Source organism: Grammomys surdaster, unplaced genomic scaffold, assembly GCF_004785775.1.
Source record: "Grammomys surdaster isolate TR1022 unplaced genomic scaffold, NIH_TR_1.0 271, whole genome shotgun sequence".
Lineage (NCBI taxonomy): Eukaryota > Metazoa > Chordata > Mammalia > Rodentia > Muridae > Grammomys > Grammomys surdaster.
The window spans coordinates 1,331,560-1,345,289 of NW_021604712.1; the positions used below are offsets into that span (position 1 = coordinate 1,331,560).

General features: G+C 47.8%; 1 protein-coding gene across 2 annotated transcripts in view; it reads left to right on the top strand.

Annotated features, from left to right (window-relative positions):
• Slco3a1 (solute carrier organic anion transporter family member 3A1) overlaps nt 1–13,730 on the top strand; it is a 280,546-nt gene that overhangs the window by 208,935 nt on the left and 57,881 nt on the right. For both annotated transcript variants that reach the window (XM_028776717.1, XM_028776716.1), the window contains exon 4: nt 2,850–3,113. In XM_028776717.1, the coding sequence (XP_028632550.1) occupies nt 2,850–3,113 (264 nt within the window). The remainder of the gene's footprint in view (nt 1–2,849; nt 3,114–13,730) is intronic.

Consider the following 13,730-nt stretch of genomic DNA (forward strand, 5'->3'; position numbering starts at 1 on the left):
TATATATATATATAATACTTGAGGAGTTTGAGGGATGGCTCAGTTGGTAATTCCCTGGCTCTGGGAAGACACGAGTTCAACCCCTAGTTCCACATTTAAAAAAGCCAAGTATGATGGTGCATGCTTTGATCCCCCGCAGTAGAGAGGCATGGACAAGAAAATCCTGGGGCTTGCTGGCCAGTAGGCATGGTCAAATTGATGAGCTTGAGGCCAATGAGAGATTCTGACTCATAAATAAGAGCAGCTAGCTCCAAAGGACTAGTACCCAAGGTTGACCTCTGATCTCTACAGGCTCACTCGTGCACCCACACAACAGGCCGCTTTAAGCACACATGTGTTTACATTTACACACGCACTATTATTTGGTGTAGACATAGGTCATTGAGTTTGCAACAAAGGTTCAAGCTTCAGCTGTCTTCCTTAAGTCAGATAGGAACTCACTCACTAAGCCTCTCCCATGCACACTCTGCAGCTGGATGCTGTCTTCTAGGCAGGCTTTTTTTCTCCTGCCAGAGTGCCCTGAGTAATCCCCTTCTGGAGAGAACCCAGGAGAGCCACCAATGGTTTTATGAACCTGACCCTCCACATGAACCTGCTCTGACCTGACACAAATGGCTGGTATGCTATGATTTTGACCCAGGTGACATGTTCCTTGCTGTCTTTCAGTTCTTGACCAGACAGTCGGCTTTATACATGCATGCCCACAGGGAAGATGGTGGCACCAGCAGCAGCTCATACAGCCAGTGCCAGCCCATCTCCCCGGGATGCTTTCCCACACATCCAAGAGAACCACTGATTGCCTGCGACTTTCTACACAGCACTAATTTTGTTCCCCTCCAACAACTGCTAGTATTTCTCTGCCTTTGCTCACATCTGGAGCCCGTAGGCAGTAGGGGCTCCCTTCCTCTTTGTTTTCATCCCTTGCTTGGCAGCAGGTGAAGAAACACAGTAAGTGACTAGTGAAAGCAGCCCTATTCAGACACCCCAGGCAATTGTACTTCCTTTTCTTTTCCCTCATTTGCATGAAGATGCTTCCAGAATCACCTTGGGTTTCCAGTGCCCTGGCGTACTGTTTCAAAATAAAACCCATACGGGAAAATGCCCATTCACAGACTTAGAAACAGAAAGGGGGAAATAATAACCCCTGCCATATCCAGGTGCCAGGGGATTATTGCCCGTAACCTTTCATCCTTACAACCATTCTAGCAGTGACACCCTCATTTCATAAATGACGAAGAAGCTTGGGGTGTGCTCAGGCTAGTGAGCTGCAGGGCTGGGGTTCGGCCCCCTACCCCCACCAGCCCTCTGCAGCCATCTCTCCATGGCTGCACAAAAGCATGGTGAGGACCGCTGAGCATCAATCAGCATGTTCAGAGTAGAGGGTATCAAGATCTCAAAGTCAATTTGCACGTTACCAGAACTCTTGGTAGCTATGGGCCTATTGCATAGGATACAGAAATGGAGTGTTCAGCTGGGTCCTCTGGGGGACACAAAGGGATTAAGAGCAGCTAAAAAGAAATCTAAAAAGTAGTGCCAAGTGTGGGGGCCTCTGTGTCAAGACCTCTGTGTTCTAGGCTCTCTAAGCCTTAGTTTCCATATCAATCCAAGATGGAGAGAAGGATCCTATTCTGTAGGCTTGTCGGAAGAATTCACTGAAACAACAAGGAGTGTGCTGTGTGTGACTCCTGGTGCAGTGGAACCCTGGGAAAGTGATGACTGCTGTTCTCGTTAGGAGTCTTAGGGGATTGGGGGCACTTTATAAATGGTGAAGTGTTCATCTGGTGTCTGCACTCATCACTCTTCCCCAAACTGTTCATCCATCTGGCTCCAGCCTACAGCCCTGTTGTTTTCTGCTTACATACAATCACCCAGGTCCCCAAGAACGGCCTTTTGGGCTCTGAGATCATGGTCTATCATCAAAGTGACATTTCTATGTAGCCCACCTAGACATACTGCTTTGCAGGGCACCTGTAAAAGGGAAGGCCAAAGCTGAAGAGGAAGCTGCCGTGACCTTCCGTTCCCATGACTTCCTCTGGCAAATCAAAGGCATGCTGGTACCAAGCAGCCCGGGGCTGTGTAGCCAAACCACACAGATGTTTGTGGTACCTTTGAGCACCGGAGGGACCTGTGCCAGAGCTTTCTAACAGAGGGCTGGGGGCCATGCTCAAGACTTAAGTCAGGCTAGCCAGTAGAAGTTTGGGGGGGAAGAACCCCATCATTGTCATCTGCAAAGTGTGAGAACACACATCTGGTGTGGCTTTCTGGCCCTTCCAAAGGACTCTACAAGGTCCTCATCGTCAGTGTTTGTAGATTAGTAAACTGAGGCATAGAGTTCAGAAAGACTCAAAAGGGGGTAGGATTTCAATCCAGGCATCCAGGCATCCATTCTCTTGAATTGCATTCTGCATGCGCCCTTCTTAGTCGTGAACCTGATGTACCTCACGCTGAGAGGGATGGAATGAGGTTTCAGACAAACTGTTCCAGGTGAGAGAGCATATACCTAGTGTCAGTCTACCCTTGGATAGTGACTATTTGCCTGTGTTTTTGTAGACTCAACTTGGCAACGCAGCAAAATGAGTCAATTCCAGCCTTGGCTGTCTGGCTCCTCGCTGTTTTTGTTTAGACAGATTATAAGCGTGGAGCAGACAAGAAAATGAAGGGGAAACATGCTCGGTCCCCAGTAATGGAAGAAACCGGAGCACTGACAGGGAACAGATAGTTTCCCAGCCCAGAGCCCCACCCACTTCCATCAAGCTCAGTAGCTTGTGAACTGTGTGCACTGGGCATCTCTCTCCATCACAGTCCCCACAGCCCACATGCCCACTAAGCTGTGTCCTCTCTGTTGGCAGGTAACCTGGACATCACTCCCGATGACCCGCGCTGGATCGGAGCCTGGTGGGGCGGCTTTCTGCTCTGTGGTGCCTTGCTCTTCTTCTCGTCCCTCCTGATGTTTGGGTTCCCACAATCCTTGCCCCCACACTCAGACCCTGGCATGGAGAGTGAGCAGGCCATGCTCCCAGAACGAGAATATGAGAGGCCCAAGCCCAGCAATGGGGTCCTGAGACACCCCCTGGAGCCAGACAGCAGTGCCTCCTGTTTCCAGCAACTGAGAGGTAAGGGGCCAGAACTTGCTGGTCAGAACAATGGGGATATTGTGATGGGGTGAGGGAATGGGTGGCCACTGGAGGGTTTGAGAGTTTTACATAATTGGCCCACACAAGGTTTATGCTTGACTTAGACACATTTAATGAATGCCAAAATAAAGTAGCCTCCGTGTATTGATGAAATCCTGGAATTGAAATAATAATAATGTCAATTGAGAAAGATCTTTTCTGGGTTGTTTCCGCTGTCAGCACGGTCCCTTAAATGACAGTGATACTGAATACAACCCAGCAGCCTCAGGCTGCTCCATGCTCCCCATTGCCTAGATAGATAGATAGATAGATAGATAGATAGATAGATAGATAGATAGATAGATAGATAGATAGATAGATAGAGAGATAGAGAGATAGAGAGATAGAGAGATAGAGAGATAGATATATATGTATGTATATGTGTGTGTGTGTGTGTATGTATCTTTAACACACACATACACGCATATATCTACACACACATACACCCCACACCCCACACCTCACACCAAGGGGACTACTTAAGCTTCTGGTGTTCCCTAACCTACTTGGGTCCACCAGAGTGCCTGCCAGAGTTTAGACATGAGCAGTTGGCTGCAGGTACCTGCAGGTACCTGGGCATGAGCCAGGCTAATGTACCTCCTCTTAGAGAAGCTGGGATGAAAGGAAGGTAGGTGGACAGCAACCTCTCTTAAAGCCTTTAGCAGCCACACAGGCAACATTCCAAGGCATCATCAGCATTTCCCTGGGATGAAATTGAAGTCAAGGTATGCACATGCAGGATGAGGTGCACCTTTGGCAGGTGATGATCCCAGGCCTTGACTAACCCCATGCTCCTTCGTTGTCCTACCGAATACTAGCCGTAAGGTTGTTCTATTCTCCTCGCCTATTTCCACACATTTAAGACTAGGCCACAGTTCTTTGACAGCATCATCCTGAGAACAAGAGCTCTGCCTGCAGAGACACTTAATCAAACCTTTGAGTCCATGAAGAGCCCAACAGACCTTTGCTGTTTCTGAAAAGACACTAATTTAATAACCCGATGTCATGTCTGGTCCCATGTTCTCTGTCAGTATCTACAAGTGCTGCGAGCCAACTGATGGCCTTAAACTTGCTCTTTTAAGCTCTGAATGCAGTGGTAGATGAGGAGTCCAGCTAGTATATGCCCTTGAGGTTACCTTAGCTGGGACCGACCCCTCAGTAAGTGTGTAAATTACCTCTACCTTCAAAACTGGCAGATTATATAAGTCCCCCGACAGCTCGAGGGTGATGCCTGCTGTTATCTTAAGAGCACAGCTGACTGTAATCCCAGGCCCCAGACCCACAATAATCCATCTGACTGGCATTACAGTTGGTCTGCCAAGAGAGGACCCTGATTCCCAGTATTGGCAACCATTCCAGATCTTTCTTTGTCCGGGTAATGGTCTTGTCGTCCACATTCATAGGGCCTTCCTTTCATCTCTGGGTATGAAAAGATAAAAAAATAAACAACTGGGCCATCAATGACCACCTCAACAGCTACCCAACAAAGATAGCCAGTGGTTCAGGAAGTGACAGATATGTAAAGGGCCAGGGAGGGTGAAAGAGCGAGCTCAGCTGGGTCCTGAGCTAGGGACTGCCACAGTTTCAGAGTATTTCAGATAAGGTTCAGTCACCTTCCTTCATCTTCTCCGTTTAGGAAGTCTCCATTTAAGGAGAGCTAGGGACATGGCCAGGGTCAGGGCCCCGTGTCCTGGAACTTCTAGTTCCATAGAAGAGGCACGCAGCAAGAGAGGTCAAATCAAAGTGAAAATAAGCATTGAGTAGTTGACCGGGGCTGAGAGGTATGCATTTGGGCCGATGGGTTCAGAGCTCAGTAGATCAGAAGTGGGTGAGCGTGGTATCTGTGTGGGCGAGCATGGGGTCCATGTGAACGCACTTCCATAAGGAATGATATTTCATTTCAAACAAGCAGTCCCGACTTAGTTAGCGCCGCTAATGAACTAGGGTAGAGGACATCCCAGCCGGGCAGAAAAGCTTGTATCTCCAGAAGACTTCTACAAGAGCAGGAGTCCAGTAAGCCAGTGTGCTAATAAAGAATCATCCAGGTGCTGGCCACAAAAAAGGACCTCCTTTATTGACATCCTTCATCTCCCCCATGAGCTGAATATTTCTGCCACAGCCACACATTCACCAAATGCACCCTTCAGTGCTGCTGCTGTCCCCACACTAACTCTTACTCCTATTCCCCTCCCCCCTCCCCCCTCTCTAAGAAACCCTGTTGGTCCCCAGCACCTTCCTGCGTGCAAATAAGCAGAACACTGTCGGATATATAATAAGAGTCTCATAACCTCTAAGAATCTTGGTGGCCATTTTCTCATGCATCTCTTCGGAGCTTTCAAAGGTTTTTCTTCTAATACAATCTATCTGAGTCCCAGGCCATGCTCAAAAACTCTACATGAAGCGGCCCTTCAATTCCACCATACAGTGTTCCCAGGTTTCTGAGAGTGATATAGGGTAGCCTGTCTTGAGTGGGACATCCTGAGATCCAATTCAGCTCAGCTACTTCCCCCTTGTGACACCTGGGTCATGACATTTAACTCCACTTGGCTTTAACATGGAGGATCTGGTTTCATCTTTACAACAACTGCCTCTGGTTGGTTTTTCTGTTTATCACCATACACAGACGGCTTATGCTATGGTACTGTGGGAGTTTGGTATGTGGTCCATTTTCAAGGGCTTTGACTGTCTATTGCCAACAAAGCCAGCCATTGGCTGGAAGTTCCCAGCTTGTAGCAACAGTCACATGGAATTTTGATAAAGCAGACCTCAGAGAAACAAAGTCTTGGGGTTACTAAGCCACAGTGTCACCATCAGGTGAGAGGCTGCCAAACCCTGAACAATTTTAAATCTCAGCATGCTAGCAAATCTCTTTCCTTTAGGTCTTGGCTCTGTGATGCTTCTGCCCTGATGAGCCCACCTGTGAGGTACCCTCAGCATCACTGTCATCCTAATGCCCAGTACTCTTCATTCCTCCCCTTTCATGCCAACAGGTTATATATTGGCACCTGGCATGTAGCTGTACAGGGTGTGTGAAGAATTTATGAAAAGCTACCTAGACGGAAGAATGGCTTAATGAGACAGTATAAATAATCCAGAGCCAACAAGGTGGCTCATTGGATAAAGATGCTGCTGCCAAGCCTGACTGCTTGAGTTTGATCCCCAGACCTCACATGGAAGACAAAAAGAATTGATTCCAACAACTTGTCCTCTGACCTTATGGATGTGTACATGTGTGCATACTCACACACATGTACACACACACACAGAGTGAAAGACAGAGACAGACAGAGAGAGAGACAGAGAGAGAGGCAGAGAGAGAGAGGCAGAGAGAGAAATGAATAAATGTAAATGTTTAATTAAAACTAAATACAAATCAGTCATGTTTAGAAAATAAACACTCAGTGTCATTATCATTTGCATGGTAAATCTCATACCCACGGTGTGTGACATGCATAGGCATGCTTTTATAGAGACATGTGTAGTGGCTTTTCTTACTGCTTTCAATGTCACTTCAATTGTTATATATTTCACTGTAAGTTGTCTCCTTGATCACCTGGGAAGCTTCAATGGACAGGATCTGGGTCCCAGTGAAGTGATCTGTCCTCCTTCATCTGCTTCTGTGTGGTTAGTGCAATGCATCAGAAATACCCCCTCTTTGCTCTTTTATGCCTGGGATATCCTTTCTCCTTTGATTCACTTTTGGGCTGTCAGCTGTATTGTGTTTGGATATATATCATCCACTTGGCCTCTGTGAAGCCCCGACTACTACATTACCATTGTAGTCTAGTCCACCCCGGATGGTGATCTCCATCTACTCCAGAACAAAGCTCTTCATTTGCAGTGCATAACACTGCCTGACACAGAAGTGGTGCCACTTTAATGAATGAAGTAACAAATGAACACACACACACACACACAACCAGGCCCTGGGAGCTTGACCCAGTAAAGGGCTTGCTGCACAAGTCTCAGGACCTGAGTTCAGATCTCCAGCATCCACATAAAAAGCCAGGCACAATGGCACACACCTATAACCAGAAAACCGAGACAGGAAGATCCACAGGGCTCTCTGGCCAATAAGGCAATCTAGCTGAATCAGCAAGGTCCAACCTCACTGAAATAGATAAGACAGAAAGCAATAGAGGAAGACACTCACCATCAACTTCTGGCCTCTACAGAGGATCACAGTACACACACCACCACCACCTCCACCACCATCTCCACCACCACCTCCAAAAAGAACAACAAATATGTTTGTTCTTATCTGTATCCTGTGGAGTCTCTCCAGCCCTATAAGCCATTAGTACTGTTTTACAGATATGGAAATCAAACTTAGAGATGGAAAGAAAAGACATTTGAATCACCATGAAGAAAATAATGCCTGTCTCCTTAAGCTTGAGGTGAGGCTGTCTCTCTGGCCAAATAGACTCTTCTGAAAAACAAGTACCATCACCAGGTGCTAAGTGACCTTTCTGCAGAGTATACTAAAACCATCTCCTGAGGCAGCACAGATGTCCCCTAAAGCATTGTGTCTTTAAAGGGGCTGCAGCTGCAAGGGGAGGACGCTTCTGCTCCCTGTTAGCACTGGCGGGTCCTGACTTGCTGGGATCAGTGTAGCTGCCTGTGTCCAGGTTCGGAATCCTCAGGGCAAGTCCTGACTCCTCTGAGAGGGGCAGTGAGAAGCTGAGCACTCTTCTCTCAGTCCTTCACCCTGACAGACAAGTGGCCTCTCAGTGTCCTTGAAGAGACTGTACTTCCTCTAGTGGAGCCTCACTGTGAGGAGCAAACTCTGCCTTGATACCTCACCCTGGCCCAGCACAGCTCAGCCCTACCTGCATCAGTGGTCCTTCTGTGCTAAAGCTCTGCTCCTGCATCCTGTCTCTGATCTGCCCAGGACCCCTACCTCACCTAAACTGGGTGATGTTTAGAATCATCACTGAAACAGGTCTCTGGTGAGTGGAGGATGTTCCAGAAAGAAAGACCCGCCCTGAATGTAGTCAGTTCCATCCCAGGAGCTCAGCCCCAGACTAAATCAAGAGATTTATCCTATCTGCTTCCTCACTATGGAAACACTGACCAGCCAGTTGCCTCTCATGCCCACTGCAGCTCCTTCCCAAGGCTGCAAAGGGTATCCTCAGTCTGAGAGAGAGACAGCAGAAACCCTTCTTCCTTCAAGACACTTCAGTCACGTGCTTTGTCACAGCAACTAGAAAAATAACTGATCTGACACTTGATCCTGCTGTCACCTGCCACTTAAAGGGACAGTGGCAGAGCCCTGTTGTGGGTCCTCTGACTTCCTTCCATACCTACCTTTTCTGCCATGTCCCCCCACTCTCTTGACAAGCACCCCCTTAGTTCCCTACCTACTTCCTTCTTCCTGTGCCCTTTTCTGAAGTTCACATCCGGCCTTGGACATCAGCTTCCTTTCTTTTCTGAAGCACAGCTTCCTGACTTCCCCTGACATGATGTCCTTCTACTTTCTGATGGGTGAAGTGTCCCTTCCTCTGTCCCTCCATGAAGACAGAGATACTTCCGTTATGTTGCCACCTAGCACTCCGTTCTATGCTATGGGGAAGAGTGAGGGGATCATGGAAGGAGTATTACTAGGCCCAGCTCCACTTGGTTCTCCTGAAGCATCCTGGCTATACCCCTCCAACCTACCCAGGCTCCAGCTTCTGCAAAGCCCACCTGTGAGCACGTGGTAAGAGTTACACATGTCTGTGTGCTGCCACAAGCCTACAAGTGACCCACCTGTGTCAGGAAGGGTCTGCTGGACCCCGCTCCTTCTGGCTTCTTCCATTCCTTTTCAGCTTAGCAGTTGAATTTTTCTTATTGAGGAGCCTGTACCTCTCATTTGAGCATGTTCGTGAAGAGCCTGGTATTCTGAGCAAGCTCACGCTGCCTGCTAGATGCTTTCTATCACATGATTTGTCTCCAAGGCTGACTTCTCTCCTCCTGTAGATATGTTGAAAAACCTACATGCTTGCTTCCATAATGAAAAAAGCAGTCTGCCTTCCCAAACATCTGGAGCCAGCCTGTGCCCACACTCTGCTGTATCACAGGACTTTGGTTATGATTCCTTAGGGACCAGGCTGGTCCATGGGTTTAGAGTGTTTTTATCATGGAAAGCTGGAACCAGCAGTGAGGGACAGACATGTCCCTTAATGTGCTGCTCTCTGCTGGCTGTTCTACCAAGGCCAGTGAGATAAACATGAGAGGGCACCCAGCATGAGGCCAGGCATGGTTGGCATGTCAGAATGTCTGTTGAATGAATAAGCAAAGGTAATAACTAGAAGGTAGCATTTTGCAGAGAGGGATCCGTGAAACTGATCAACACCAGGAAGGGAAAGCAGTGGCTATCCAAACAAATAGAACCGTGTCTATGATCTTCTCCGAGTTTAGGGGGAAAGGCAAGTTCATTCGTGTATACACATAGACATGCACACCTGTGCGTATATAGATAAAGGCTAGAGTTCACCCTCTTGTGTCATTCCTGTAGAGCTATCTGCGATTTGTGCTGTTGTTTGTCTTTTGTATTGTTTTGTTTTTCCGGATGGGCCCTTCTCTAGCCTGGGACTGGTAGATTTATTTAGACTGGCTAACTACCAAGACACAGGGAGAGTTCTGTTTGTCACTACCTTCCAGGTGCTAGGATGACAACCATATTGTCTTAATTAGGGTTACTACTGCTATGATGGAATGTCAAAAGCAAGTTGAGGAGGATAAGGTTTAATTTGACTTATATTTCCATATGACTGACAGGGCAGAAACTCCAGGGCTGGAACCTGAAGGTGGGAACATATGCAGAGGTCATGGAAGGGTGCTGCTTACAGGCTTGTGCCCCCGTGATTTGCTCAGCCTGCTTTCTTATATAACCCAGGACCACCAGCCCAGGGATGGTATCAACCAAAATGGTCTGGGCTCTCCCCCATCAATCACTACTTAAGAAAATGCCTTACAGTTGTATCTTATAGAGGTCTCAGCTAAGGTTCACTCTTTTCAGATAACTGGCTTGTGCCAAGTTGACCTAAGACTAGTTAGCACACATGAGTCACCGTGCCAGGCCTTTTTACATGGATGCTGGGTCTTGAACTCAGGTCCTCATGACTAGCACGGCAAGCACTTTACTAACAGAACTATCTTCTTCTCTTTGAGGGTCATGCTTTATATCAGCACAGTTATAGCTCTGAGCAGGCCAGCTCCAAGGAAAGCTGGCTAACTTCATTTTAATCTATATTTCTCCAAGCTGCATGATTGCGACTGTGCAATCCCTGGCAAATGCTGCCAGAATTCAGGGTACATAATGAAAGGGACCTCAGGAAGTTCAAACGGATGCATTAAAGGGCCATGAAACATGTGCTGGAAGGTCTACCTGGAAGGATCGGGGGACAATGACATTGTTTTGGAGGAGTAGGCAGATGCGCCTGGGTGTGGTTAAGAGCAGGACATCTAGTTTGTAGTATGTCATTTAGAAAAGGTTGCGGTAGAAGACAGGTGAGGACAGCCCTGTGTGTAGCAGATTGTCTGCTATCTGAAACAGCACAGAAGTCCCAGTGGCATTATGAATGAATCATCAAAGCCTTGGCATTGACCTTCATATAAAAGTGTCTGGACTCTATTTTATAAAACCCTGTCTCTCCGCCAGCAGTTTTGAGTCTACACCACCTATGTGGTGTCTTGAAATACCACTTTGTATCCACCCCACAGGAAATTATGCTCCCAGAGCTGGAGAAGGAGAGGCTCAGGCATGGTGATGTCTGAAAGCCCCTGAAGTCTTTCTAAGTAAATTGCTGACTGAACATGAATGCCAGAGAAAAGGAGGTCCCTTGCTGGGTCCCCACGAAGGGCTGACAGGCCAGAGCTGTGCCTCCCTCACTTTCCCATAGTTGGACCTGTATAAATTGAAGTGCTGAGAGAACTCTTGTCACAAATAAGCTGGGACAGGATGGGTCCCCACAGTGATCTGTCTATCATGAGGGACCTGCTGCAAACAAGCATGGTAGAAAGTAGCTGACAGGCTGGGCTTTGAGGTGGGCAGTGCATCAACCTGCTCTGCCAGAATGTTACTGTTTGTCTTTACAGACCTTCCAGGAAAGAATTCTCACATTGCGGGAGCTTTCACTTCCAGAAAAACCAGGGACAGCAAACCCTGTGTGGCACCAGGGCAAAGAACATTTTCACAGAGGAAGTTTTTAGACACAGGCGTGAAGTCGTGGCACCTGTTTGCTTATAAGACTCGTTACTGCCTAAGCCATTTTCTGTCTGCTGTCTTTGCATTGTAAAGATGCCCTGCATGGGTCTGAAGAAGCAGTTCCTGCCTGCTTCTGAGCCTCTTTTCCCCTTGTCAGCTCTGTCCTCTCTGGGTAAGCCTGTGCTTCCCAGGCCATCCATGGAGAAAGAGAAGACACTGGATAACACTGGTGTAGAGCTCCAGCCTGAGCCTCACTCTGTTCTTGCTTTAAACATGCTTGCGAGTGGTCTCTCCACTCCTCTCTTAGACCCTCCTGGTGGTCTCAACAGAATCAGTGGGGTCAATCAATTCTTGCTTGGCTGGGACCCCCCCCCCAGCTGATGCACACCAGCTCACACTCAGCCCTGGCCAGCGCTGGGCACCAGCTTACCTCCTCCCCACCCCCCCCCCCGCCGGAGGCACACCAGCTCACCCCCGCCCCCCTTCTAAGTGACTGCTTTGAGCTAACGGTTTCCCTGTTGGCTCACCCAGGCCACATCTTTCTCCCTACAAAGAAAGAGACAAGCATTCTGGACTTCTGGCCCCAGAGCCATGGCATTATTTACCTTGACTGACTTAATTGTCCCACTTCTACCACAGACATGAGCCTGTAGAATTTCACTAGTAGTTTGGTCCTAAGTTTGCCTTTGACTCTGAAAAGCCTTCAACAGTTCCCCTCCAAGCCTTTGTGACTCATGCAGTCATTTAGTTACTGGATTCCTTAACCTTCCCTGCCACCCTCACCTCATACTTATTAGACATGTGCTCTTCTGGGACATGGTGCCCTTGTCTGTTGGATCTCTCTCTCAGGTGGCTCTTCACCTGGGAAGACTAGAAGGCTAGACACTGTTGGCAGTAATGGCAACTCTAGTTTGGGGACATGACGGAGAACCAACTGGGAGACGACTGCATCATTAATGCTCCTTCTTTCTCTTAATCTTGGAATCACTGCAGAACCTCCATCCTAGTATTTTCCCATTTCTCTCATTCCTTCCATCCATCCTGCTACAATGATTTCTAATTCCCTGCCCAGCTCTTTCCACTCCCCCATTCTCTCCAGGTCCTACCTGTTGTGAAATGCTTCCTGTTGACTCAGCTTTTAGAAAAACATTTTCCCCCATGGGTTCAAATCCCCATGTCAGCCTGAAGGTCCAGAATTTGGATTCTTGAGTTGAGGCTTACGTGGGTTGATATTTACCCTCCTTCAGTGCTCAGCACTGCATTCCTGTGCAAGGTGGAGTTTAAAGGCTCTTGGTGCCCTGTATCAGAAGCGCTGATGCTAAACCTCCCTGCCAATGTGACAAGTGCCAAGTCCTCAGTGCAGTGCTCCATCCAGCAATGGAAGTCTGACAGAGATGGCTGCAGTGGTATCTGCTGCATATGCTGGCCTCATCTACCTGACAGTAGGAGCAGTGACATGACAACATATCTTAACGAATGAAGCAAGTCAAGGCCAGTTTCAGTAGAGGGACTAAAGTATAATTCTCAGAGTGTTATCCAGTGGGGTCTCCATGGAGCCCCAACGTAACCACTGTTGGGGCTCCTCCATGTCCTGGAAGGGTAGTGAGTTAGGATACGTGACTTCTATCCTGACCTGTTGATTGCCTCTATGGAGGAGGTGCCTCTATTTAGAAATCCCTTTGGCTCCAATGATGACTCCTGAGAACTCAGCATAATACCTCCACGGCACAATCTTTCTCCAACTGTCACTCAGCAGACCACTCACAGAGATGAGTCACCAAAGCAAGCCTGGTGACTCCAGGACACACTGTACAAACACCAGGGATCTCTCACTTGGTCTAACTTCTGCCTGTTGATCTTGGTTCTCATTGAGCTCCTGCCTGTGCACCAGGGATGCTGAGTCATGTACTTCTTGATCTCAGGTCTCTTCATCTTCCCGATGGGTAGGAGGAGTCACAGACCTGCTAAGTCTTGAATCCAGAATTGAAATCCACAGCACCTGCCTCTTTAGAACGTGGTCCCTGACTTGACTTTATACAGCTTTCCTCAGCAAAACTTTTCCTATGGTGACAGGCTCCTTCTTCAGCCCTCCAATTCTTTCTTTCTCTCTCTCTTTCTCTTTCTCTTTCTTTCTTTCTTTCTTTCTTTCTTTCTTTCTTTCTTTTTTCCTCCTTCCTTAGCTCCTTTCCTCAAAAAACTTTAAGCACACAAGATCCTTTAACCTAGTGAGAAAGCATATTTGAATGGTTCCCAGTTGATGAACCTGTTCAGGGAGGGTTAATAAGTTTGTGATTGGGAGGCTTTTAGGTTTTAAAACTCTCTCTCTCTCTCTCTCTCTCTCTCTCTCTCTCTCTCTCTCTCTCTCTCTC